This window comes from Phasianus colchicus, chromosome 26 (genome assembly GCF_987193195.1).
Source record: "Phasianus colchicus chromosome 26, bPhaCol1.hap1.1, whole genome shotgun sequence".
NCBI classification, from domain to species: domain Eukaryota; kingdom Metazoa; phylum Chordata; class Aves; order Galliformes; family Phasianidae; genus Phasianus; species Phasianus colchicus.
Genome location: NC_143461.1, coordinates 3,237,301 through 3,264,979, shown reverse-complemented (window position 1 = coordinate 3,264,979; position 27,679 = coordinate 3,237,301). Strand labels below are relative to the sequence as shown.

Sequence of the window (27,679 nt, the reverse complement as noted above, 5' to 3'; positions counted from 1 at the left end):
TTTTAGATTATGATTTGCTTCTGAACTGGCAATCTGGGCCACATATGGAGCAGCACAAAAAAACCTGCACGAGATTAAAGCACAATCTTGTTACAGTCACACTGTATTATAACTATTCTGTTACTGTTGAGGACATCTTTAATTTTCAAGTATTTTCAAGCCGCTTACTGATCACTGATTAATTAAGTGCTCTTTACTTACAGCTCTTAACAGCTGTACCTTGCCCAGGGTCACACAGCAAGTCAGCCAGCCGTGCCAGATGTCAGTTGTTCCTTAGGGTAGAGAACCTCTTGTTATTTCATCTCTACACATATTCCTCCCAGGACTTAATGACACTTATTTTGCTACACTGACAAGCAGTCTGTTTCTCTCATCTTCTACCAGCTCCTGAATTTTTGCACTCGTCTGCCCAATTTGCAAAAGTTGTCAGTAGTCTTTCCCACAGGACTTAATTAGGACCCAAACTGGTTGCTTCCAGCTGGATTTTATAGACTTCTAGTCTTCATCACTGAAGGGGCAGCGTGTCTATAGGAACAGGTGGATTGGTTAGCCTCCACATCCTAACCAGCTGACACCTTTTAGCAACCTACTGGTCCTAATGAAGGGGAAAGATGGCAAATCAGTGACAACAACAACAACATGGTAGGTAGATCATCACAAAATGAGGAAGACAGGTTGAGTTCCCTCTGTTGGAGGATGCCCTGTAGTCACTGATAGTATCGTTGTTGCATTTCCTAAAGTCCCACACTGGATAAGGAGAAATTTAAAACATTTATGCTGAACAGAAAGGACAGGCTTAGACTTTAAAAGAAAGTTAAAAAAAAGAACAGTGATTTGGCTTTATAGTGCAGGCTACTTTTCTGCTTTAGTTACTCCCATACGGAGATGGGGATTTTTTTTGTCAGCTTAAAGTTACCAAAAATATAACAGGTATTGCTTAGCATCTTTGAACTCTGGCAGTAAATATTTGTTGCTTGAGATTGCTGCACAAACTCAAACTGATTTCAAGCAGATGCAAGTGTGGTACTATTTGAACGCACCTATTTACCTCTACAGTGATGAGAGCACATTCCCCCAAGTGGAAAGCTGATGCAGCACATCTCAATATTGAAAACAGCAGCTGGAATTTGGCATACAGCAAGTTAATTTCTTTGCTTTCATCCACTGGAGTGGAAGCTGAGAAAATTTCTTTGTATCCGTGCTTCAGGATTCTCCATGAAACAGATCAAGGATTTTGTAAATACATTTCTAGGGTAAAGACAAACAATTCTTAGAAGGAAAGCATCTTATCCAAATATGGATTAGTTAAAGCCCATATATAGCTTAAAAAACAGCACAGCATCTTTGCAGGCAACTCTTTCCATTGTGGCCACGAAGCTTAAAGAGCTTTTGTTTCAAAACCAGTACACAAAGAATTAGAGAAGAATCTGAAAGTACATTAGATGTAAGACAACAGTTTGGTTGAAACTAGAGTTAATCTAAATACTTAATGAAGTCATCAGTCCTGCTCACCCAGCTCTAAGGTAAGACAATGTCAAGTTCTGCTACACTACTCCCCTTCTAGATCCCAGCTCTAGCAACGACAACAACAGTGACAGAGCCTGTAAAGAAAACACCCTTTAACAGAGGTCACCCACACACAAGAGAGTCTTAGAAGCTAAATAAGAGCCTAATTGCTTTGTCTTTAATTTGCTCGTTTTCAGAAAGCCTTAGAGACCAATTATTTGTATTAGAAAATCCCTCTTCCAATCATCTCAAACACAAAAACACATGAGGACAGATAATTACCATTTTTTCTGTAGGGGAGAATTACTATACAAGGAAGTTAGAGAACACGACCACAGACAATACCAGCGTATGGGCAACACGTGGTAATTTGGTTTTAGAAAGTAAATGTGGGCAGTTTTATTATTAGCCATTCTCTACAAGTTCTTTTGTGACTGGCATCCTAACAATATAATTATTTGGAGTAACCCCTAACTCAAGAGTAGCTAGAATAAGCAAGTTAGTTGGGGTATTGGTAGGATGAGAGTTACATAAAATAGCACCAGTTTTATAACACAGAGACAAGAGAAAGGAATCACCCTACCTTTCTCAGCAATAAATTTGAAATAGGCTCCATGTCTCCTGTGAGAAGCACTTCTCCTGCTTGCCCCACAGCTACCAGTTGTAACTCACCACACAGTGAACTGCAGTCAATCTACAAATGTTCCATTTTTATTACAAAGTATGAAAGGCAGAAAATACTGTACCTAATACACAGGAGGCTGAAACTTAGAAAGAAGGTTAAAAAATCTGAGTAAAACTACATAGGAAGCAGGAAATAGCATAAAAGGGTGCAACATTCCACTTTGAAGCGATTTCAGAAAATTGCCTTAAAATTTACAGAGTTTCAACAACATGGTTCCATGACGCAGGTGTTAAAATCCATTGTAACAAAACCTTTTGTATTTTCTCCATAAAAATAAAGGGAGTAGAGACACTGCAGTTATCCATGTCAACAACATACATCTGTTGGATAGCAGGATACTAGGATTCCTCTAGGACAGTACAGGAGCAAAGTTGCAAATCTCAACGTGGAAGGGGAGAAAAGAAGGACAGAAATAAAACTACTATTGCTTCAGCATATTTTAGTGAGAATAAGAAGTCAGGAATTTCATATGAATGTTTGTACAATCATGCTACAAAGATTACACCTTCAGGAAATTACCACAACAGGACTGTGAATGGAAAGAGCAGAAGGGAAAAAACACACAAAAGTAAACATCTACTGACTACTGGTAACAAAAATGCTTCGGCGCAACAGATTTAAATTACATTTTACACTGCTAGCAACCCAAGTTTAAAAAAAAAGTTATTTTTAAATAGTAAATTTCATAATTCATGTTCATCAGGTTGTCAAAAAAAAGCAATGCATTGCCTCACAGCTGCACTATGACTCTTTCAGTCACTGGTTCTCACATTTCTGCCTTTGTTCAGGTTTGACAGACCCAACCATTACTTCCAACAGAGACCTGAGAGTCCCATGTTTCACTATCAGGAAAACAAACTCTAGGGGATGCTGACTTGTGGCTGCACCATGGGCTTGCAGCTACCCTGGGCAGCAATATTTTCAGGAAATAACCTTTGTTAGATTTTCTGAAGAAGGATGAACTCGATGGAAGCCACATGGATTTTCTTTTTTTTAATTATGAGTATGAAGATTCTAGCTTGATGCTGAGTATCAAAGGCTGCACAAAAGGCCACCAAGATACTTGGTGAAGTTATCTTCTGAAATTAGACAGCAGTGAGGAAGTTTCACAAATGCCTTTGCCTCTGGAGTCTGCCATGAATTGCTGGATGAGCATTTGGCTACTGGCGTTTAGGTGCATTTTTAATTATTCCTGCTTTTTAGTGCTGGTGAATGGTGCTGATGAGAAGTTCTGGAGATCTTTTCCTGATAGAAGTCAGGGGCCTGCTACACTCTCAATATCCACAACAATCAAACACTTCTGACTCTTCTCAGGTAAGCGGGGGACAATACAGCTGCCTCTCTAAGCATGAGAAAGTGCTCTTTAAGTGCCACGTACAAATAAATCTTGACCTCTGCAAAGGTCAAGAGAAACAGGGACCACAACCCACAGTATCTTGCCTATTCCAGAACAGGTTTTGAAAATCTCATTTGAAACGTTCACTGTAAGGTAAGTCCTGCACTGGAATACTGGTCTGAAGATAGAAAGCAGTAAGTATGTGCCAGAGAGAACCTGTGTTAACTGACTGGATAACACAGCGTGGACCATTTTGCCAACCAGCAAAGGGAAGACAAACCATTTCAGTATTTTGATGGAACCATAACTTCTGCAATGTACTGAGCTAATAGCTTACCTCTGTTGTCACTGATCCTCCTAAGGTTGTTCTGAAGGAGTCAGAACACCATTAAACACAGGGAACCAACAGGCTCAAGGATCTAGGTTGTATCAATTTAACGTCAGCAGGAGTTGTTCTATCCTAAAAATGTTACCTGAAGAACCCATTTACATCTGTACACAACTAATCTGCCACTATTGCCATCATGTTCAAACTCAAGGAGGATTTCCAGACACTGCCAAGTTCCTAAGCAAAGCAAAAAGGTGACAAGCAACACTAAAATACAAGTTGACCTTGTAAGGTTGTGCCATTTTCTAACTAGAGAGCTTCAGTTTAACATTAACAGTATTGTCAAGTGCTCGTGGTATTGGTGTTTAGTAGAAACAGATAAGGGTCCACTACATACTGACAACCATAGCCAGTTAAGGGTTGCAGTGACTGTTGTATTTAACATTTTATACAAAACACAAACGGCTACCATAAAAAGACTGAGGAAAAGATGACTCTCCTCCTAATCTTACCAAAAATATACTTGTTAAAGTGCCATCTGCAAGAGAACAAAACAGACACACTCAGCTTTTTAATTTACATTTAAAACAAGCACAAGAGCATCTGCGAATTCCAAAATATTGGACTCCCCTCACCTAGTCCCTGGTAGGCAATGATCTATAGTTGAGACTGATGCAGCTTTCTCACTGCGACACCAGGCAAAAATAGATCTTTTCAGTATTATCTAGAACATTCAGGAGAGTAATTACAGCTAAGTTTTGAAAGGATCATTAACTTTGACTTATGAGAGGCAATGCCTCCCCTTTTAAGTACATTTCAAGGTTCCGTAAGGAACAACTTGTATTAACAGTCTCCTTTCATATCACTCTCTGAAACCACCGTTTCCTTTCTAAATAGATTGTCAAAGCACTCAAATCCTTGCCTTTTAAATCCCTGCACACAGAAGTACAAGTCCAGTAGATGCAACTGACCATAGGCCATTCTGACAATTAAGAGTTTGCATATGACAACACTAATTCAACATCCATCTTCTTTCTGTAGGTTTTCAGCCTCACTAATGAGGTATCACATGACTGATGCATCTCCTGGCTGAGAGCCAACACACTCACAACCAGTTGTCCACACAATAGTAGAAATCTATGGAAAGCTTGGCTTCAACAGAACACAACAACCAGACAACAGCATATCTGGAATCAATCAACTGAAGTGCTACAAACTAAGAAGTCAGAGAAAAGTGACATTTCTGTACAAGTATCAAAATCATATCTGTACCAACAACAGCAATTTTCTGTTTTTCTAACCTCAGACTCCTCCCTTGGTGTCAATTCATACTCGGGATATGAGGCAGTTGAAAGCAGTTGCTCTGCATCTCCAGCGAGTACAAAATAATAAAGATCAAACACTGAAGTATTTTTATGCATGAACTTCGAAAAAAAAAAAAAAGTAATTCTTATGGGGGTTTCTTACTAACAGAACTGAACGTTAAGCCAGTAAAATGAGCTAAACTGCATCTTCTGATTCACAGGCTACAGTGACAAATCTCAAGGTTTTATTTTACCTTGCAAATCAAGTTGAACCAGCAAGCAGACAGTCAGCTTGCTGCCACTGTGTCAGCAGGTGCTGGTAGAAGGGCATCCAAGTCTCTCACTTCCTCTCTTTATGAAGTGCCATTTCCACTAGAGAACATCTCACCCATGAGGATCTTCATATCTTTTCAGTCATTAACCTTCCAAGCGACTTCTCTGAAAAGAAGCTATTTTAAGCAGCATTTCCCTGTTCCAAAACAGCCTCTAGTGATTTCAAATGTAATTTCATATGAAGAATGACAACAGATGATGCCCAAAGCAACATGTTACAGATCTAGGAGGCAGATCAACTGGCTAAACAAACAGGATACATGCTTTATTTAGAATCCCATGGAGTCTACAAAATTCCTTCACTTGCCTTTGAGTAGTTTGGAATGAGAACTCAATTCCACGAGTGAACTTCAATCAGTTTTATGAATGGAGGGACTGACACTCATTAGGTTCACAGCAGGATAGTAGTTCTCTAATGTTAGCAAAAGCTACCTGTTTTTTTGATGATTAGCCCCTCCATGCATACACTTTCTACCATCACAGCACAACACACTCTATTCCTAGAGGAACAGACTGTGTTTGCCATTAAGTATAGCCTGTGGAATCTTTTAGCCACTTTATTTTCAACTGAATTAGCTTATATCTTTTTTAAAGAACAATTCTACAGTTGTTTAAAACAAATCTGCTGCTAGGCAGCAGGCGTGTTCATCTTTTTTAACTCATGTCACCTATGCAAGGGTGAGACTTTGAAGCATGAAGAGGACTTCTGGTAGTTCCCATCATTCCCCAATTCACAAATCAGATTAAGAGCTTGTCTAGTAACAATTAAGCTTGCACTCCAAGCCAAAGTTAGAATCTCTCTCAGTGACACAGGACATTATGCCTACTGTTCATAATTAAACAGTACACTGTAAGTCAGTGGATGTATTTTTAATAGTTTCTATAGCTGTGAATGTAATTATAAGTTGTTGCTAAGAAAACGCTAATTTTCACTTAATTCTGAGTAAGTATTTTACAATTTACAATGAAATACTACTGAAAAAGTTATAACTCAACTATTTGGCTAATACTGCTCTGACATCTAGACCAAGTTACCTGTGGAACACCCTACTCTCAGCATCACAGCTGGTATGATAACCGACTGCCAAACCAAATGAAACCTGCTGTCAAAAATCCCACAGCTGAACAGAGAATGCCACTGACAAAACATGAGCTTAAACTGCTAAGTGTCCTTGGCTCTGATATTAGAAGAGGTGATGCTGTAACGCTGCCTTTAATGAACTGCAAGCAGATTTGCAAGGCAGTACTTTTCTAAGCTCCATGTCAAGAAGTCACCTATGCAAGAACATTCTTATGTCCAGAATGACACAACTTCCCAGAGTCCATTCTGTATCGGACTGTGCTTTCTGCATCAGCTTTGCTGTTTCCCTGCAATCCCTTTTCCTAACTTGCCTTCCACACACAAGCTGACAAAACACAAATTTGCCAGCGCTCTGCAGTAGTAGGTGAATATACATCAGGTAGAAAGACAACGCTGATTGTTTCTGACATTTCCATCAAAACTCAGCTGGCATACTCTCATGGACCAGCTATAGCTGTCATGTCTTCATTGGAAGAAGAGTACTGTGGAGCTTTTATCTCAATACCTGTGTTATATTAAGACTTTAGTAAGGATTTTTATCTTGTCTAATCCACTCAGCTTTGATTGCACCCTATTACTGTGGAGCATTCCACTATTTGAAACAGAAGCCCTTCGATGCATCTCAAATAGCCACAAGGATGACAAGCACCAAACTATAGCCTCTGTGGCACTGTTTCTTTCACTTGAAATTCTGAGCATTACATTAGAGAGTTATTTCTTTCAGAGAAACAGCTTTCATCTGCATAGTGGATGAGTTCTTCCAACTCATCTCGCTCATTCAACAAGACCTGACAGTACAAAGCAAACACATTTAGGAAAAAAGTGTACTCCTTTCAAGAACTCCCAGGAACAGAGAACAAATGCAAAGAAGCTCCATGGTACAGGTTAACCACAAGATCTTGCTTATATTCTTTGCCAATCAAGCAAGCTACAAAGTGTGAAACCATTTTATTTTGGTTCAGATAGTAAGTCCTCTAAGGGGAAATCATTGGAAACGTCAATCCAGAGTCCATTATTACAAATAACATTTTTTTCTGAAGTCATTTCCCTCAGAGGGAGCTCAAGTCATGCAAATACCTTCTGTCTGAAACCCATCACCGTTCTGTTAGCTAACACAACTGCAGGAGACACACAGTAAATTCAGTTATAATTTAAAAATAAGGCCTACCATAGTAGCAACTGCCTCTAGCATCAGAAAAGTGTAAAGAAATTGTGCAACAAGTACTTGTACTTCACAGCACCAGGTAACCAGGTATTGAGAGCCAAGGCAACAGTTAGTTCTGGCAGGCCTTTACTGCCAGGGAGCCTGCAGTGTTATTGTGATTTGTATCAACAAAGATATCCTGCTTTGGGTATATGGAAGTGGATCACATATCAAAAGTAAGAATTCGGGAGAAAAGCCTTACTCAATAGAAAGTTAGCCCAATATATAAAAAACATACAAATGTTTAAACAGTTTAGAGGCAGCAACAACAGGAATGATAAAGATTCCTGCCAAGGTGGCTGTTAACATTACCATCTTTTTCCCCACCTTGTTTTGCACTTGCATCTATTAAACTAGCTAGATGTGCCGCCCCGGCTAGCTGACAAACACTTGGACATATGCAGCAACTTAAAGCCTGAAAGCTTATTAACACAGTCAACAAACAAATATACAGAACTTTAACTGCAGAAAAAAAAAAAAAGAAAATCAGAACTCAAAAGGTCCAAGAGGCTCAGCGTGTCTCTGCATTTTAGAGTCTTGGAGAGACAGGAGACACCTGCCATTGATTCTTGTAACAGTTTCTTGGAACAGTAGATGCAAAGCAACAACAGATACTGGCCACTTGACTTGTGTTGTTCTTACTTTAGAGGGGTGGGGAAATTATACAGCCCTGCCTCAGTTAGGCATGAAGCAGTAGTGTTACACTCTCAAAATTTCCAGGCAGTTGTTGTAGCAGATAGCTATCCAGTCTGGCTGAGTTGATGCCCACTGTACATTGTTGATTTCTCCCTCTGCTGTATAGGCCAAGATAGGGTCCTCAATGGCACGGGGCATTTGCTGGATGTCCCAGATGAGAGCCTGATGGTCATCCGCTACGAAAGAAAAAGAAAACCTAAGTGGGATCAACGTACAACCGAATGTCCATACATGGCTACTAAAAGGGGTGTAGTAAAAAGCTAGCTTGAATATAGCCCTTGCAGTTCAGATAAGAAAGTGAGACAGATACAGTGATAGAGCTGTTCTCCAAGAAGAACTTGTACACATTTCAGATAATTATGTCATCCAGGACAAAGTTAAAAACACAACTGGTGGAACTCAAAGTGCAAACACTTAAGAATTAAATTGCAAAAGAAGTTAAGCAGCACTGAAATAAAATAGCTTAGCCGAAGGAGATGCACAGTTAGGGCACTAGGCTCATTACTTTCACCCAATAAACCCTTGTAGGTGCCTATTTCCATAAAAGTGTTAAGAAAGTCACTATCAAAGTGCTTGTAAACTGCAAATAATCTTTAGCAAAAAGGCAGGATGAAAACTGCTTTAATTTTTGCAAAGAGAGGATTTTGCAAGTGTAATGAGAGACTCCCAGAGATTCACCAGCAGAGACAGTGAGAGATTGATCAAGAATCTCTGTCCACACTTACCTGCTGTGCAAATGTGGCAGGAAGAATGAGGTGCCCAAGCAATTCCATTTACACATGCTCTGTGGTTGTTTAACCTGGCAACAGGAGTGCAGGGAACTCTGACATCTAGAATCACAACCTTCAGAAACAAAAATCAAACCAAGTTAAAAACTTGTATTTCCACCCCTCACCCCATCCAGAAAACAAAGAGTTTTGAACTAAGGCTTTAAATACCTCCCTAAAGGACGCATTTGGCAAGCACACACTGTTCTCAAAGAATGGTTTCTAGCTGGTCAGCATGTTGTGTGCATTTCAAAAGCAGTCAGACCTCACATAGGAGGCTTATGAGTTATGAAGAAAAGCGACTCATGCTTCCCTCAAGCATACAGGTAAAAATCTAAGGTACACTGCCTTGTGCTAAATACTTGCACTTACAAGTATTTAAGAGACTAAAATAATTGCACTTAAAATTTTATGTGAAAGCTGCTGCCCAACTGGCTCACAGAACCCTCAAAAATTGGCTGAAATATATAGCGGGCACAGAGACCTTCATGTTTATAATGCCAAACATTCCTCTGGCTCTTACTGGAATGACTGCAATAAGAATTGGCCCTTATCATATTCCACTTACTGATACTGCACCCTCATTTTAAGAGCTAAGTAAATGACCAAGCCACCTCCCCCAGATGGCCTTGTTCCTTCTGCAGAACTAGTGCCTTACCTCCATGCCATCCATGGCCATCGTGGCAAGATAGTTGGGATCCTGCTTATTCCAGCAGAGACGCAGCAATGGATGGTGCTGTGGGTCCTCATAAATTATGGTGCTATGTTCCAGATGACGGAGATCAAACATCCTCACTGAGCCATCTGCACCAACCGAAGCAAACATATCTCTCCCACCACCTGCACGGCTGAATGCTATGTCATACACCTGCTCAACACCAAAACAGAACAAATAAAACCTGGGTTTAGTGAGCACGCTGCCTCCTAATTCACAGCTAAATGGATTTCCCATATGGACAGAAGAAATTGTTACTACAACTGTAATACTTTTTGTTAAATACTTGAGTTTCCTGGCAAGTTCTTAAGTTATTTGCCAAAGGGAAGGGAAAGAACGAGTCATGTCATTACAGAATTACTCACTGAAACAGAATATATTTACTTTCCGGACTCAGATCTTATGTTAAAATGAAATAATTCTGTAAGATGTTTATTGCCTTTGATATGCAGTTGATTACAACTCCAGTTTGATGTTTTACCTCATTTTTCTGAAATATTCTGTAGCATAATCTTGTAAAACAAACATATTCTCAAGTCCAGGTTCTATGATGACTAAGCAGAGTAGTTCTGATAGCTGATAGAACAGCTTTAATTAGTTTGTAATATACTAAAAGTGTATCTTACCTATAATTAATGCAGGTGAAACTCAAATCTTAATTTTGAACCATTAGATTTTTGAATGATCAGATTTCTCAATAAAAAAAAAAAAAATGGGAAAACAAATGTTCTGTTCCTTTACTGCTTGAAAATAAAAACAGTGCAACGTAAACAACCAAAAATATCCATCACCTCTTTGTCATGTGCAATAAGCTGCGTCTTGACATGGCCAGAGACCAGATTTACTCTTCCCAGAACCTGTCCTGTCTCCAGACCCCAAATAGTGCAGGTTGTGTCAATGCTAGAAGTACCTGTAATGAAAGCACTTCTTTTAGCAAAATATTAGCAAACTAGCACAATTCTACAAATTACACTAATGCACTAAGTAGTTTCTGACATCTACAGATCAAAACAGCCACAAGAATAGCATACAATGAAAAAATCAAGAATGTCAAGCAGTCTATCATGCATTTCAGTGACCCAAACCTTTCAGCTGCTGATATAGTCTTTCATGTTACATGGGTATAGAGTGTAAATAGCTTGTGTCTACCTCAATCTGTGTGGAAGATGCAGCTCTGGGATGAACTTCTCCATCCCTTAAGCCTCAAGTAAAAACCAAAAAAACAAACATAATCGCACTGGGACTTCACCAGACTTAATTCAAGAGCATGTCTTTTTCATTTGGTCAGTCTCACCGAGGAGGTAAGGATCCACTTCATTCCAATCAAATGATGTTAGTGGAGCACAGAAGTCAGAGTTCTTGTTATTGTTCAGCAAACACTCCAGCCGGGTTTCTGTTTCACCCACCTTTAGAAAAAGCAAAGCATCTGACTGAAATAGCAACATCACATGACTGGTCCCAACACACGAGGTACTAATCCCAACACACAAGGTATTAATCCCAGGTTTCTATCCTCTCAGCTTTACAACTTAAAACTCTGGAAAACACAATCACCATCTCTATCTTCACTGAGGTGATTCAAACAGCATTTGTCGTCACAGATCTGTTGCTCCTAGAGCCTTCATATTTCATAACATTATTACTGGGGTAAAAAAACCCAGTAAGGTATCAGGTGCTCTGACTTCATTTTATGTCTTAACCTTCCCACTGCAGCAAGTGCAAAATATCCTGGAAGGACAGTGAAAAATCTGGTTTCAAGTGAAAGTGAGATCAATGTGCAACACAGTTAATGTCACAGTTTGCCATTTCCCAGAAGAATTTAGAATCATAGAACTGAATTTACTCACTCTCCACACACGCAGGTAGTCACCACTGGTTGCCAGCAGGTCTGGGTACACTCCCTTGGTGTCTGGGATCCACATGAGCTTTGTGGTGGGGTAAGGGTGATCAAAGGTGTTCCTGCAGATGAACTCTGAACTCTCTTCATCCAAACCAACAAGCTGTACCTGTATGAAACCATATTTAAAAGAAAGGATTTTTATCCAAATAATAGTATATAATTACAACATTAAGACTGAGTGCACTTCAGAGGGATGCCTTTTGTAACCTCAAGGACAATTAAAAAAGACCATCATGTCAGTGGAATGAGGAATATTTAAAGCTCTGCCTACAAGCCTCAGCTAGGAATCTAAGTGGAGAACACATAATCACCACAGCACTTTACTTTGAAGAGATGATCTTAAGTGAAGCAAAATCCAATCTCTTAAGGGATTAAAGACCACCCTTCTCTTCTCCATACTGCAAAGCCTTGTTTAAATGATAAACTGTTCAAGCATTATTCCAACTCATCTTTAACTGAACTGATGCTGACAGCAATGCTTCAGAGAGTCAGGCAAGCCATGGCCAACATTTAAAGCTCATATTATTGTGCTCTTACCTATAACCCTACAGACTGCAACAAGCCACCATCAGTGAGCTATCAGGCTGTTTTCAATAGCACATTAACAAATGCATTCTGTCACAACTACACAGAACTAAAATACAGATTAATTCCATTCCAAAGTCAGAAAGTAAACAGAGTTCAAACTTGAAAAATGGAGGGAGAAGAGAAAATGTTTACATAATTATTCAAGTGTTTTGTGAGAGAAGGACAAAGGAAGGAGGTCTGCTGCCAGGTTTTATGTAGCTGATCTCCAAATTAGGTGTTTGTTTTCTTAACAGAATAATGAGATAACACCCAGTTGTGAAAGTGAAGCAAGACAGAGCAGACAAGAAACTATCTCCACATTGCTTGGTTATGACAACACCTGAAGTAATGCTTGAAATCCAGACATTATGTTATTAGAAAAATATTGACATGTCACAGAATCACAGAATCACAGAATCGTAGGGGTTGGAAGGGACCTCCAGAGATCATCGAGTCCAACCCCCCTGCCAAAGCAGGATCCCTACACCAGGTCGCACAGGTAGGCGTCCAGGCGGGTCTTGAATATCTCCAGAGAAGGAGACTCCACAACCTCCCTGGGCAGCCTGTTCCAGTGCTCCGTCACCCTCACTGTAAAGAAGTTCTTGCGCACATTGGTGCGGAACTTCCTATGCTCCAGCTTCTGGCCATTTCCCCTTGTCCTGTCTCCGCACACTGCTGAAAAGAGTCTGGCCTCGCCACTTTGCCCCCCACACCTTAGATATTTATAGACCTGGATCAGGTCCCCTCTCAGTCTTCTCTTCTCAAGGCTAAACAGACCCAGCTCACTTAGCCTTTCTTCATAGGGGAGATGCTCCAGGCCCTTCACCATCTTTGTGGCTCTCCGCTGGACTCTTTCCAAGAGATCCCTGTCTTTTTTGTACTGGGGAGCCCAGAACTGGACACAGTACTCCAGATGAGGCCTTACCAGGGCAGAGTAGAGGGGGAGGATCACCTCCCTCGACCTGCTGGCCACGCTCCTTTTAATGCACCCCAGAATGCCATTGGCCTTTTTGGCCACAAGGGCACACTGCTGGCTCATGGCCAACCTGTCAGAAAGTGTTCAGAGAACAATACGGACTGGGAGGACACGTTTACCCCAGCAGTGACTGCAAAACCTAAACAGGATGAAAGCCCCACTGTGTTAAATGCTGTCCAAACACAAACAGAAAGAGGACAACTCACTGCAATTAGTTTGTAAGCTGCTCATGGTAGGAACTTCCTAATACTTTCCAAGCATGGCTTCCTCCTGGAGGCTGTGGCTTAACAGATTTATTCTAAGATGTTTATCTGGACAATTCCTACATATTCTCCTATAAGCAATATGGTTAATAAACCATATGTTTAAACTAGTCTGGAAATCTACTGTATCCACCAACACAAGTCCTTCAGCAGACCTTCCACTGCAACATCAGCAGTTGCAAGTCCATTTAGAGATGCTCCTAATAAATGCCAACCTTCCCCTTGTCAAACTGAAGATGCATCTCTCTCACACTGTGGTGACCCCTAGAAAACATACAGGCTGTTTTTAGAAGCTTAGCTGGATGTCTGCCTTGCACTCTTTTCATTACAGCAACTCCTTATTATGCTTCTCACTATAACAGGAACCCGCCAAGAGTCTCCCAGCCTTCTGAAGTGACTGACAAAAAGCTTTCTAACTCCTTTAGGGATCAGAAACCCTAAGCAGATTTACAAAGGAAGCAAATTGTCCTTGGTCATAGAAAATCTTGTGGCAAGGACAGAATCAGAAGACAAGCAACTTCTAATCATTTCTTCTCTGCTCACACTGTTTTCAGTTTAACACGAGTGTATTACACAGCCATAACCAAAGCAGATCTAAAGCAGCAGAGAACTCACTTCTGCTGGTGTGAATTGATATAGTCATGCACTGCATATTCATGCTTAACCTCACAGGAAGAAAAAGCAACGACTATGCAGCAATCCAACATCTCTGCATCTTTGACATTTTTAATGCAAGGCCAGGTTAGAGAATAAAAATTGCCTAAGTGACACAAGATCTCTTGCAACTGCTGAAGATCAGTTGTCTGACACAGACTGTCAGACCTGACAGCAGCCTGTGATAATTCTGAGCAGGAGGCATTGGTCTGCCCACAGACAGAAGCAGAAAACATTGCTCGAGCAGTCCTTTTCCTTCCTAGCTCAGTATAATCAAAGGTCTGATCACATACAACACGTACAGAATCCTTCTTATCCATCCCATTGTGCAGGCTGAACACAGGGAGATGGAAAGATGGAACTGTGTTCAGGATGCTAATAATACAAGAGCCCTATGTGTCCCTCCTGCAAGCAAGGCAAGATTTGTAGCCAGCTCAGCACCAAGGAGTGTCTGAAGCCCAGGCCAGCTGAGGAAAGTAACTGTTAGTCAGGACACAATCCAAACCTTCTACATCTACCTGTAACTCATTCTGGTGGGAAAATGAGGGTCTTCAATCTCCTCTGGTTTTGCAATTATGCTATATAATTATCCATTTCTCCCACACACCCACGTAGGTTGTGATTGGAGGTGGATTTTCCTATCACAACTGGAACCTTATTAACATGAGGTTGATTTGCAACACTGCATATGAGTAAAGAAGTGCCTTTAACCAGCATTTGTTAACTTCTGAAAAACATTTCCACGTGACCCAAAAGATAATTATTTTAGGGTCACGTTCAATCAGACAGCTCTCACCATACCATCTCATCTTCAACATTCATTTTTTTTTTTTCCAAATCTAAACCTTACAGGAAAAAAAAAAAAACAACAGCTCCCTGGTCAAAGTGCCACACTGGATGCTCTCTGATTGGAGGCAGGATGCAGAAGGTCCGCTCCAAACAGTGCGCAGCATCGCTTCCTCCTGAAGCAGATTTGAGTTTTGACTTACAGACAGATCCTGAAATCAGCCCCCCCTTGTTTTCCACAGATCATTACTGATACACAAAGCCTGCAGGAACCTGCAGCATTAACAGCAGAACTTACGAACACCTCAGCTCCCTCCCATTATGCCTGTGATCCATGAGGCATTCTGAAGCCTGACAGCAGTCTGCTGATTCAAGAAGCTCAGGAAAACCTAGCCTGAATAATTTTAGTCCTTTCCCCTGGAGCAAAGTCATCTCTCTTTCTGTACCAGTGATCTGATGAGCACAGGTGTAGGAGCTGAAACAAAACTCCTCTGGGGTTCAAAGAGATCTTAGCAATCAGCTTTCTTGTATGCCATACAGCTTGTTAGTGGGAGAGCTGACAGAGGTTCCAAGAGTCTGGGAGCTGGGGGCAGCAGTAAGTCATGGCTTGGCAGCTGATTGAACTGAATCCATCCAAAACAAAGGTGTAAACAGCCATTTTATGTACGAAATCTGAAGTATTTCAGCTCTGGTAATTACTACAGCAACAGAAAAATAACCAGGAACTTCTGCTGTAACAATTAGAAAAGATTTAATGCACTAAGAACCTTTAAAAAAAAAGCACACAGAAGGGTAATGAGGGAGAGATACAGCCACCTATTCGGTTAGATGTTAAGAAACCTAGAATTGCTATTCTGAACTGGTTTTTAATGTAGTAGGGGAAGGAAAGAAGTCAGTTATTTAGAACAGAAATGGCATTTGGAGCTTGTCAAAAACCTTCAAAACACAAACAGAAAGTTAAAGTGGAAGAAAGCTTCCATTATCTCTTCCATTTTCCTTTCAGTTGGTGTCACTTGCACGTCTATGTGTATTTGGATGTCAGAAGTTGGCAGTATAAAACAGAAGAAGACTGTACTGAAAGTACCGTGACAAACATCAAAGAAAAAAGGCCACACAACCCTCCCTTCTCTCTCTTTGAATTATCAGAGGTGTGGCAAAACGTCTCAGCAAAGTGAAGGTCATCTTTCACTGCATTTATTGTACAACTTTAATTTTTAATGACACATCTTCACTTCTGTGGCAGCAGTAGCATCCGGGCTGGCATCCCATTCTCATACAACTACTTTCCTGCTTTACACACTAATTAAATCTCATAACACTTGGCGCTTATATGGACCTGAAGCCAACAGAACAGCTATTCCTGAAGCACAGAGACCAGGAGAGGCTCCGGGGTGTATTTACAATCAGCTGGAGCTTAGGCAGTCCCACACAATTCCTGTTTGCAGCAACTGTGAGTGTGAAGTTTTTGGTTTGGGTGGTGTTGCTGTTGTTTTTTTAAATAGAAAAGGTTGCTGACTCAACTGCCTTTATACTTGAAGCCTGAAATGAACAGCAGACCTGATCACACTGTAATTGGGAGCAACCCCCAGGGAATGATCCAAACAGAAGGATGTAAATGCAACAGAAACATACCCCTAATTAACAAGCTCTACCACTTCTAAACAAACAAAAAAAAGTTTGGAAGGTTGTTACTGACGGTTCTCAGAGTACACACTGCAGAAAACAAGTTTGCAAGCTCAGACCTGCCTGGAAAGCAGCCTTCCCAGTACCACAAAGTGCTCACCAGCAATTCACATCTAGCCAGATCATTGGCTCATGTAGGAGCATCGCATCCAGGGCTGCTGCTGCAAGGGCACTCATTTAACTCCTGAAAGAAATACCATCCTTGCTTGACCATCACCTCCTCTCAACGCACCCTCCACAAAGCCCAACCCCCAGCACCAACTTTTGAAATGATTTTCTCCATGAAGCAGCCTGACAAAACTGCAAAGCACACATGATATAAACACACAAAACTACTTTGGCAGCACCGTTAGTTGCACGCAGACTTCAGGATGCTCTACAGCTATGTCTATCTCCTCATCTCTCCTCCATCCGTGCACATCCATCACATCAGACGAGTGCATAAAAGGCTGCTGAGGCAGGATGGCTCAGGTGTCTGAAGGGATGAGCAGTGTAAGCCTCCCTGCTTAGATCTAGCAGGTAAACACTGAAAACACAACCTTGCCATGACAACCTTGTTCTCAGAGAAAAGCAAAGGCACTGAGGAGTTGGTGAAAGCAGCTTACAGACTCATAAACACAGTGTTCCAGAATCACAGGTTGGAAAAGACCTTCAAGATCATCCAGTCCAACCATCCACCTATCACCAATAGTTCACACTAAACCATGTCCCTCAACACAAAATCCAACTGTTCCTTGAACACCTCCAGGGTCGGAGACTCCACCACCTCCCTAGGCAGCCTATTCCAGACCACTCTTTCAGAAAAGCAGTATTTCCTAATATCCAGCCTAAATCTCCCCTGACGCAGCTTGAAGCCATTCCTCCTAGTTCTATTCTACCACTGTTACATGAGAGAAGAGGCCGAATCCCAGCTCACTACAACCTCCCTTCAGGTAGTTATAGAGAGCAATGATGTCTCCCCTGAGCCTCCTCTTCTCCAGACTGAACAATCCCAGCTCCTTCAGCCGCTCATGAGGCCTGTGCTCCAGACCCCTCACCAGCTTTGAGGTGCCCTTCTTTGAACCCGCTCCAAGACCTCAATGTCTTTCTGGCTGTGAGGGGCCCAGAACTGGACACAGCACTCAAGGTGCGGCCTCACCAGAGCTGAGTACAGGGGGACAATCACTGCCCCGTTCCTGCTGGCAACACCATTCCTGATGCAAGCCAAGATGCCACTGGCCTTCTTGGCCACCCGGGCACACTGCTGGCTCATGTTCAGCCCAGCATCAATCAACACCCCCGGGTCCACGTGAAAGCATCACGAGAAGGGCACAACATCGCTAACAGAGTCCCACACAGCCGATATACGCACAAACTCGAGTGCAGGCCGTGAGCTTTCTGTCACGCTGAATAACAGCCGCACACACTCGAGTCAGGAGCAGCACCGGCCGCCCCCAACCCCTCGGCCTCCGACAGCTCCCTGCAGCCCACCCAGCCTTGGCACGGACGGGAAGATCCCCACCTTGTTGTTGTACTCCTCCACGAAGCTGCCCAACGCCAGACGGAACCGCTTGTCCGGCCGCACGCTCCAGTTCATGGCGTATACGGTCCAAGGCGCCTCATATTTGTAGATCTCCTTCCGCTTGCCGTGCAGCGACATGGCTCAGCCGAAGGGGCCCCGCCGGGGCTGAGGGGAGCGGCGGGCTCGGCAGAGATGGGGCCCGGGCTGAGCTCGGAGCGAGGCTGATGGAGCGCTGGGCCCGGCCGAGGGCAGCGGGATGGCGGGGAGGGCCGAGGGGAAGGGGAACGAGGCCGGAGAGGCGGCGGGGAGCGGGGGAGGCCGCAGCACGGCGCCGCGCCCCCAGGCCCGGCTCCAGACCCCGAAGACGGCGAGAAAAGCGCGGAGGCCGTTCGCGATTCGGCTCCTCACACAACGGGAGCGGAAGCCACGCGAGTAGCCCCGCCCGCTGCTTGCGGGTTGGCTGTGTTGGTTGTCAATTAGCACTTCGAGCATCTATTGGGTATTTCTTCTGTCCGTTTGGCCCGAATCAGCCTTTTATTGGTTTTTTTGTCTTTCAATTCCAAAGAAGGCCCGCCTTCTTGCCTGGATAACCTACCGTTGGTTTCGATCCCGCCCGAGAGGGAGGCCGCGCTCGTTCTCGACACCTCATTGGCTCCCGGGGGTCGCAGTGGCGCGAGGCGGGCTCTTGAGCCCTTATTAATATCCGATTGGTTGGTAACGGTGTCAGTCAACCTGAGCCCGAGGCGGTTAAGGGGAGCCAGTCGGGCTTTCAGTGTCGTCACGAGTTCGAGTCCCGTTTTCTCCGAGTAGCGGATGAAGATGAGCTTATCTACAATTAAATAAAGTTTAATTATGGGGTTTAATTTCTAATAGCACGCAACGGCATTGAGGAGTTCCTGAAACTGTGCACTGCTTCTCAGGAAACCCGTGTGCAGGCTGAAGCCCGGTGCCTGCCTCTGGCCCCTCGTGTTGGGACCGATGGAGCCCTGGGACCCAGCTCGAGATATGGGCACAGCCCGGCTGCTCGCAAACGTCCTCAGCAGCCCCGAGGCCTCTTGGTTCTCTGGGCTGGGGCACAGCAGGGGGATGAGATGTCCCAGCTGCTGCAAGGAGCTGAAACCTGAGCCGGCCTGGATATAAATAGTGGTTTTGTGGGATGGGGGCTGCGGGCTGGGAGGCGTTCGCGTCCAGAGATCAGCTGGGGAGAGGCAGATCTGCGCCCTGCCTGATGAGGACGCTGCCCTTGGAGCTGCTGTAGCGGGGGGTGGGGATGGGGATGAGATGGGGATGGGGATGAGATGGGGATGGAGCTCCTGCAGCTCCAAGGACAAGCGGTGCAATCGCTGCCTGAGGTGTGTTTGCTGAATCGTTTTTTTTGTACACAGGGGAACAGCAGCGTGCTGGTGGAAGTAGGAAAGCTTTTTCTGACAGCTGCCAAGGATGAACTGTGTCCTGTTGGGAAGGAGTTACGTGGTGAAGGCCAACCAGCCCCATCCTTGGTCTGCACGTGGGCACCATTGGCCCCACGGTCTCTGGAGGAAGCATGGAAAGGCTGCCCAGAGGAACAGCCCTGAGCTACTGGAATTCAAGAAGTGTCTGAACAACCCTCTCAGATGTAGGGTCTGGGTTTTGTGTGGTGCTGTGTGGAGTCAAGGGTTGGACTCATCCTTAGGGGTCCCTTCCAGCTTGGGAAACTCAATGACTTTCAGGGATCTTTACAGACCAGCAGCTTGCTCTGTACTGTCTGTGGTGATCCTCCCCACAAACACAGCTGTAATCCACGTCAGGTGCCAAAAACATCTTTATTAGCAAAGTGTACACTAAAACTCCAGAGAAAGAGATGCTCACAGTTTTACTACTCTCAAAGGGAGCTCAATATGTTACTTGAGCAGGCGGCCTAGGACTGTCACAGCATCTAACCGAATGGCAAGGCAGCAGTGCTAAGTGGGCTTCTCCTACGGGATGCTGCGGGAGTCTGCCAGGGAAAGGGCTGAGGAAGAGGAAGCATCTATCAAACCTTTATCAAAAGAGAGAAGCTGGGAGGAAGGACAGGACATGAAGTGTCTGGGACTTTTCAGCTTTCTGGGATTGTGCTTTTGAGTTTTGTGCTTTATGTCCAGGTCAATGACCAGTCAGGTTCATATGGGGATTTGTGGGATGCGTGTTGGGGTTTGCAAGGCGCAGCTGGCCTTGCTGGAGAAGTCAGTGCCCTAGGACTCGTGCTGAAGCGTGCTGATGTGGCAGGGGTTGTTGGCCCTTAGTGTCTCGGTGGCCAGCAGGTAGGACAGGGAGAGCTTATGTCCTTGTCCTGGGCTTCCCACCTGCACTGTGGAGCTCTCCTCCTCCTCCAGTGAATACTCTGTTGTAGTGCCCATGGGTTCTACTGGGCAAAGCCCAGTACCGACACAGTGGTCCCTGCTCCAAAGAGCTGACAGCAAAGTGGCCTTGCAGCTGAAAGCTGTGCGTTTGCTACCCTCTGGATGCTTTGGCTTGCTGGGCTTCTGCTGTTCTTGAGAGGAAGCCTCAGCAAGGAAGAGGTGTGGGTGCTGTTTGGCCTAGCCAGCCTGTTGGTGGCCGTAAGAAAGAACTGCTCTGGGTTCACTAGAATGTGCAAATTAAATCTACTCTATGGGAACCGCTGGAAAATGTTGATCTTGGAAGCCAGCCACACTATGCTTCCTTTCACGGTGGCAGAAGACAGTTACAAATTATACCCCTGAGCCAATGGCATTGTCCTCTGTCTTACCCCTGCAGTCAAAATCAACATCAACTGACCGAGCTCACAGTTGAGGTTCCTCTTGACTTGCTTTGCAGCCCCCACGTCTCTAACTTCCAGGAAGCACTGGGTCGGAGAGGTGTCTCTGAATGTCCTGGTGCTCGGAAGATGCCTCCAAGTGCTCAGGGAGGGAGGGGAAACGAGAGCCCCGCAAGAGTCCCTGGGTGTTTGGTGCCCTTTGGTTGGGAGGCTCTGGGTTTGGGAGAGGTGGGGAGTGGTGCTCCTGCTCGGAGTAGACCGTGATGGTTTCATCGGATGCCACAGTGAGGTGCATCCCACTTGACAAGGAGTCCCTGGATTTCAAGTGGAATTTTTCTACCTCCGTGTAGCTTGGGCTCTGGTAGGAAAGGAGGAACCAGGTGGGTTATGACAAAAGCAAAACAAAGCAGGCAAGCACTCTTCTCACCCAATCAGTCTCCCAAATGCTATTTTTTTTGCTTGGAAAGCCTCAGAGTGGAGGAACCCATCCCTTTCCCTACTGACTGGGCAACCTGTGCCCACAAATCAGTGACGCACTGGGCAGAAGCATTTCCAGGCAGACCTCCTGCTTCAAGAGCCTTGGGCTTTGCCTGGACCCAAAGGAACTTAGCTGTGCTTTGCACACAGGGAGGCTGGAGAAAACCACTGGCCCCCCAGGACCCATCATCTGGGGGCAGAAGGAAGCCAAGAGGGGTGACCTTACCTGCCCTGGGGCCGTCCGCTGCTCATCCTCCAGGGGTGCACAGGGGGTGAGCGGCTCCAGACTCCGTGGGACGATGCCATACATGGCCAGGTTGTGAGAGGATGGTGAAATGGGGCTGTACGCGGGCGGCACTTGGGACAGCTGGCGCTGCAGAAGCTGGAGGATTATATTAATGTCTGACGACATCCTGGATTCCAGCCTGAGGACAGAGCAGCTTGGTGTTAGCACAGTGCATCCTGCAAGAGCCAGACCCTGGGCAGGAGGAGGTGTTGACTTGGCTGCCTGGGGATGATGCTGGTTTGCCTGGTGCTGTTCAGGGAAACTTTTAGATTTTTGGTCCTACTGTCTCTCTCCTGCCACACAGTCTTTCCCTGCCTAAATTTTTGTGTTGCCAAACCAAGATCTGGAACAAGGAACTGAGCAAAGTTAAAACTACACTGGAGGTGGGGAAAATGCGATGGTTAGTTTTAACCTGGACCAGCTCTCCAGGCCAGCTGTCCGTGCTGACAGATGGGAGCAAGATGGGCTGGTGCCAGCCTTTCTGAACTCTGTAATAGAAGAAAATGTAAAAATGAATAAGTGTCTTCCTTCTGCCTTGTCCTAACCTTGGGGGAAATTAGTAGCTCTGCAGAAGTGGGCTTGGCTCTCATTGAAGGCAATAGCCCTGGCAGCACTGAGTGGATGGGAGATCCGGTCCCCCTCCCTGCTGGGGCTGGCACCTTGGCGAGACACCAAAATATACACATGGTTACGACAGTGAAATGAGTTTAATACATGCAGCACCGTGGATTGGAGTGCCATCTATTTGTGTAGGTGCTGCCTGGGGCCTTTAAAGCTGTGTCTCAGGTGCGGGTTCTTCCTTTTTATTCAAAAAGAATAGCAGATGCCAGGGCTGGTGGGACAGCAGAGATGACATGCATGACTGCAGTGAGACTTGCAGTTTGAGAAGCTGCTGCATTTGCAAAGCACTCCCATCTCATCCCCAAGGACTGTGGTGTCCCAGGGGTTCTGGAGATGGAATCTGCTGCATACAGAGCTTGGTGCATCCAACCCTGCAGAGCAGAAGGTGATGACCCAGAACCCCCCCCTCCCCCAGGTTCTCTCCAACCTTGCACCCCGAGGACCTGCCTACCTGCTGAGCTGGGCCTGCAGGAGCTCCAGCCTGGACTCGATCTGCCCTGGTCTGTAGTCGCTGTGCAGGGGGATGTCCCGTGAGCTGTGCACCAAGGAGACATGCTGCAGGGGCTCTGGGTGATGGTTTGGCCTTTGATCCTCCCAGAAGGTGAACATATTGGGGATGTCCAGGGGGGTGGCTGGAAGAAGAGGAGACCCCTCAGCACCTCTGACTTGCATCTCCCATTCTGTCGATGCTCCACAGTCCATCACCCAGTGTGCTCATGGAAAGCCACCACCCTGACATACATGGGAGTGTCCACTACCCTAGCACCCAAACTGCTCGTGAGCAGTCCATCACACTGGTACCCAACACACCTACAGGTCCCCTGGGGGAAATCCAAAGAGGTCCCCAGGGATGAGACAAAACCCCAGGGCATTGTAGGCACAGAGCAAACACTGTTGTGGACAAAAGGCGGCAAAGACCACTGGCCAGCAGCATGATTTCCCCCAAATCTATGAGTTGTGTAGCTCTGCCCCAAGGTGAGGCCACCATGCCCAAGCATCCCTCAGCCCCATCCTTCCAACTGCAGATATGGGTACCTGCATAGGACTGGCTGCTCTCTGCTGCCTGCTTGCTGACCTCTGTGCCACTGGCGCTGGCGGTGATGAGGCTGAGTGCTGGTAGGGCAAAGTCATCCTTTTTGGACAGGGGGAAGGGCTCAGCTTTTGTGGGGCTGCCAGGCTTGGCCTCATCGTCACTGGTCTGGGAACAAGGGGTGGTGCTGCTGCCCACGTCATCCCACTGGTCCTTACTCAGCGGATCCTGCGGGTTGGTGAGCTCTGAGTAGGTGTGATACTGCTCTGCATCAGAGGTGCCCGTGTCTGGGTCTGTGGGGCAGCACAACAGGTTAATTCAGGGAACAGCACGCATGACAAAATCAGTCCACATTCCCTGAAGGGTACTTGTAGGGTTGGAGCATCCCAAGGACGGAGGCACTGCTTTGGGGTGCCTGCCAGAGCAGTGATTGAATGGTAATCCCCCTCCCTAACTCCGCTGATGCTTTCGTTTGCAGAGCTGGCATGATGCTGGGAATGGTGTGGGATGGTGAGGAGGTGAGGCAAGCAGGAAAGGACTCACCAGGCTTGTTGGGCTGACAAAGGGAGTGCTTGCGTCGGCGCACACGCCGGTAGGTGCAGTCATACTCCTCACTGAGCGGTGTGCGGGGAACACTGTCTGCCTGAGGGACAGAGAAACTGGTCAGCAAGGCAAGGGTGCCCATGGGAAACCACAAACTCATGGAGTGGGCTGGGAAACACGGTTGTTGATCAATTCATCACCAAATGGAATGAGGAGGACAGGTTGGCATCCTCACTTCAGCTCTGCCACTTGCCAAATTTAAGGTGTTGACCGCATCCATCCCTAGGACAAGACTGGCACTCACATCTCGCAGGTTGAAGGTGATCTCTAAGTTGCTCCAGAAGTTGTCAGAGAAGGCTGGGTACATGTCCAAGACCTCCAGCAGATCCTCCCGCTGGATCTTGTGCAAGTCACAGTAGGTCAGGGCCCTCACATCGGCGTTCGACTTCCCTGGGCGGGCATAGAGGCTGATGGGCTCCCCAAAGATGTCGTTCTTCCCTGGGCAAAGAGACAGCTTGTTAGGGATAGGTAGGTGCCCATCCCAACTCCACTGGACCAGGAACCTTTGCATGGGGGCTCATGGACAAGTGGGTGCCCAAAAACCCTGACAGTGGATTGGGGGATTCCACCATGAAAGCCACTGCTGATGGGGAGAATGAGCAGAGCAGTGGGTCATCAGTGACCACTGGGAACTGCTGAGCCATGCCCTACTATCTTCAGTCCTTTGGGGTCTTTCCCCAGCATTTAAAGAGAATCCTCCATCCCATGACCGCTGGTACAGTGACCAGTGAGATGAGCAAGAATAACAACCTTAATTTCTCCAGGACTTGGAGAAGTCCTTCCCCCTTCAGCTGCCACTCTCTATCCACTGTTCACCACCCTTTTTTTACCACTCTTTGTCCATTTCCCATTGCCCTTCATCCATCACCCTTCACCCCTTGCCCTCCCAGAAGGAAGGACTTTTCCACCTAAGATGGCAACCACAATGTCTTCCTTGAGGATCTCAATGGAGCCCCGGGAGATGAAGTAGAGGGTGGTGAGGACATCCCCGTAGTGCACCAGGGTGTCTCCAGGCGGTGCATGGGTCGTCTTGAACTTCATGGCCAGGGCACGCAGGCAGCCTTTGCTGGCTCCTCGGAAAGCCTTGCAGTTCTGCAGCAGCGTGCGGTTGAGGTGGAGGCAGATGTCTGCCTGCAGGCAGTCAGGGAAGCCCTTCAGCACCTGTGGGGAGCAAGGGAGGGATGTGGTCACACCACTGTCCCCAGGATGCCACAGTCCTGACTACCCTGAGGCACAGGCAGGATGGGTGGCACATGGGGCAGCATGCTACAGCCAAATAGGGAGCCAGAAGCCTAAGAAGCTGAATCCAAAAGCTGATCTTCCCTTGGTGGACTGCTGCTTGCCTGTCCCTGGCTTGTCACCACAGGTGACCAAGGATGAGAGCGCTTCTGAGCAATAAATAATAATGATAACCAGATCAATCTATTTATACCCACTGGTTGCATATCCCCTTTCATCATTCCACCCACTAATTTCAGTTGAATGAGAGCGCAAACCGGTAACGAGGTGCTGTCCTAATTAAACAGCACCTGCCTGAATGCCAAGAAGCAGCACAGGTCAGTCGTGTGCAGCAACAGCTAAATATACCCATGGCAAATACCTCTCCTTGAACAAATGCTGAACCTGAAGGTGAGATCAAGGTAAAATTTACAACACAGGACAGCCCGGCAGGGGTTGGTGAGCGCAGCTTGCTCTCAGTTCCATCACAATTGCATGTGCTGGCAGTGCTGCATGGCCCCCTTCATTTCCCTGCTGGGAAATCAGGGGCGAACGCATCGATTGGGATGTGGCATGATTGATCAGGCTGTGTTGTGTCTTAGCAGCATCCAGCAGGAACTGGTGTGAGCGGCGGCACGTCCAAGCCGCAGGCTTAGCTCAGCACAGGGGATTTGTGACCTGGGTTTGCACTGAGCCAGAACCTGTGCTTGGCAGGGTGCCGTGGCTTTGCTTCCTGTTTTTGCCACTGATGTCCAGCCCAGGGTGCCTCCTCTGTGGGTAAAGGGTGGCCCCAAGCTCTCCCAGCAGCAATACCCCCTGTGCTGCCCAGTTTATTGAGGCAGCAGGGGCTGAATTCACACAAATCTAGTGCTCACCCCTCTCTGTCTTACAGCTGGCCAAGGCAGAACATTTGTGCCTGGGACCCCAAGGCCATGAGTTGACTCCCGTTTCCCCAGTGCCACTCTGGGTTCCAGACCCCGTGGTGCTGCCCCAGCTCTGTCCAACCCTCCCCGCTAGGCTCAGAGCCACTGTGCCTCTCCAGTGCTGCTCCCCCATTGATCCCCTCTTTGCTAACGAACAGCTGCCTCTCCAAGCTCTAATTAAAATGGATCGAGGTTTATTTAAATGCCCTCCTTTCCCTGATGCTGAGAGCGGGATGCACTTTGCTTAGCAACCGACAGTGTGGAGAGGAGTTGGATCGATCCCGGCTCCGTGGCTCTGCGGCACCAGCAGAAATTGTCCCGAAAGAGCTCGGAGCTGATGGGGCTCTGAGCTCCTCCAACACTGCTCTGCAGCCAAGAAATACTCTCATGGTCCCAGGAAACAGCGGGAGGAATAGAGAGGTGGAGGGAGAAGGAGAAAAGGGGAGAACAGGGGAGAATGGGCTGACAGACTCTCTTCAACCTCCCAGATCTTCTCCTCTCCATCCTGGTTCAAGAGGGCAGACATATTTGGGTGGACCCAAAGGTGGACTCTGTAACTTTAGGACAAGGTTCTGCACAAATGTGGAGCCTCCCTGCATGACACTCACCGCGTTCATGTCGATGCCGTTGGTGTAGGACCAGGCGTGCTGGAAATACTCCTCCAGGCGCTGGCGCAGCGGATTTGGGATCTGATGGAAGCGGATGAACTCCTTCACCCGCAGCATCTGCGTGTGGTAGCGAGCTGTGCCCGAGTAGAGGCGCTGGATGATGGCAGAGACGTTGCCGAAGATGCTGGCGTACATCAGAGCTACAACGAGAGGGCAGGACTCAGAGGGATGTGGGGAGATGCATATCCAACCACCGCGGACCTACAAACAGCAGATTTCCAAAACCCATATGTACCGTAGACCTGGAACCAGCAGGTTTCCAAAACCTGTATTTCTATCTATCTCCTCATCCATTTGTCTGTGCAGAAGAGGCACAGATGGAGGGAGATCCACTCCTAAATCCCCACGTGTGACAGCCTGGTGTCCCACAGCTGCCCCTCCAACCTCCAGGGCCAGGCACTCACAGCCAATGAGCATGACGCAGATGGAGAAGATCTTCTCAGAGTTGGTGTTGGGCGAGACGTTGCCAAAGCCCACGCTGGTGAGGCTGCTGAAGGTGAAGTAGAGGGCAGTGACGTATTTATCCTTGATGGACGGCCCAGAGGAGAGGTCGCTGTCATTGTAGCGCTTGCCAATCTGGTCACCCAGGTTGTCCAGCCAGCCAATCTTGTGCTCCATGTAGGGCCGCTCCACGTTGCCGATGGCGTACCAGATGCACGCCAGCCAGTGGGCGATGAGGGCAAAGGTGCACATGAGCAGGAAGAGCACAGCTGCTCCATACTCGGAGTAGCGGTCCAGCTTACGGGCCACACGGACCAGGCGCAGCAGCCGGGCTGTCTTCAGGAGACCGATGAGGGTGGTGGTCTGCAGGGA

The 27,679-nt window shown here is 46.3% G+C and overlaps 2 protein-coding genes across 3 annotated transcripts in view; both read right to left on the bottom strand.

The window, feature by feature from the left end:
• Positions 1 to 2,195: 2,195 nt before the first annotated feature.
• DCAF7 (DDB1 and CUL4 associated factor 7) lies at positions 2,196 to 18,719 on the bottom strand. The gene is made up of 7 exons (XM_031600932.2): positions 18,286 to 18,719; positions 11,803 to 11,961; positions 11,250 to 11,361; positions 10,747 to 10,865; positions 9,899 to 10,108; positions 9,199 to 9,316; positions 2,196 to 8,649 (listed from the first exon to the last, which is right to left on the bottom strand). The coding sequence occupies exons 1-7, from the start codon at positions 18,421 to 18,423 to the stop codon at positions 8,477 to 8,479; spliced, it is 1,029 nt and encodes a 342-aa protein (XP_031456792.1). The 5' UTR covers positions 18,424 to 18,719; the 3' UTR covers positions 2,196 to 8,476.
• Positions 18,720 to 20,081: 1,362 nt separating this feature from the next.
• KCNH6 (potassium voltage-gated channel subfamily H member 6) overlaps positions 20,082 to 27,679 on the bottom strand; it is a 28,524-nt gene continuing 20,926 nt past the window's right edge. For both annotated transcript variants that reach the window (XM_031600933.2, XM_090125052.1), the window contains 9 exons: positions 27,271 to 27,670; positions 26,807 to 27,006; positions 24,966 to 25,218; positions 24,302 to 24,495; positions 23,998 to 24,097; positions 23,460 to 23,747; positions 22,876 to 23,056; positions 21,744 to 21,942; positions 20,082 to 21,398 (listed from right to left, as the gene is read on the bottom strand). In XM_031600933.2, coding sequence (XP_031456793.2) covers positions 21,111 to 21,398; positions 21,744 to 21,942; positions 22,876 to 23,056; positions 23,460 to 23,747; positions 23,998 to 24,097; positions 24,302 to 24,495; positions 24,966 to 25,218; positions 26,807 to 27,006; positions 27,271 to 27,670 — 2,103 coding nt within the window. In that variant the 3' untranslated portion in view covers positions 20,082 to 21,110. The remainder of the gene's footprint in view (positions 21,399 to 21,743; positions 21,943 to 22,875; positions 23,057 to 23,459; positions 23,748 to 23,997; positions 24,098 to 24,301; positions 24,496 to 24,965; positions 25,219 to 26,806; positions 27,007 to 27,270; positions 27,671 to 27,679) is intronic.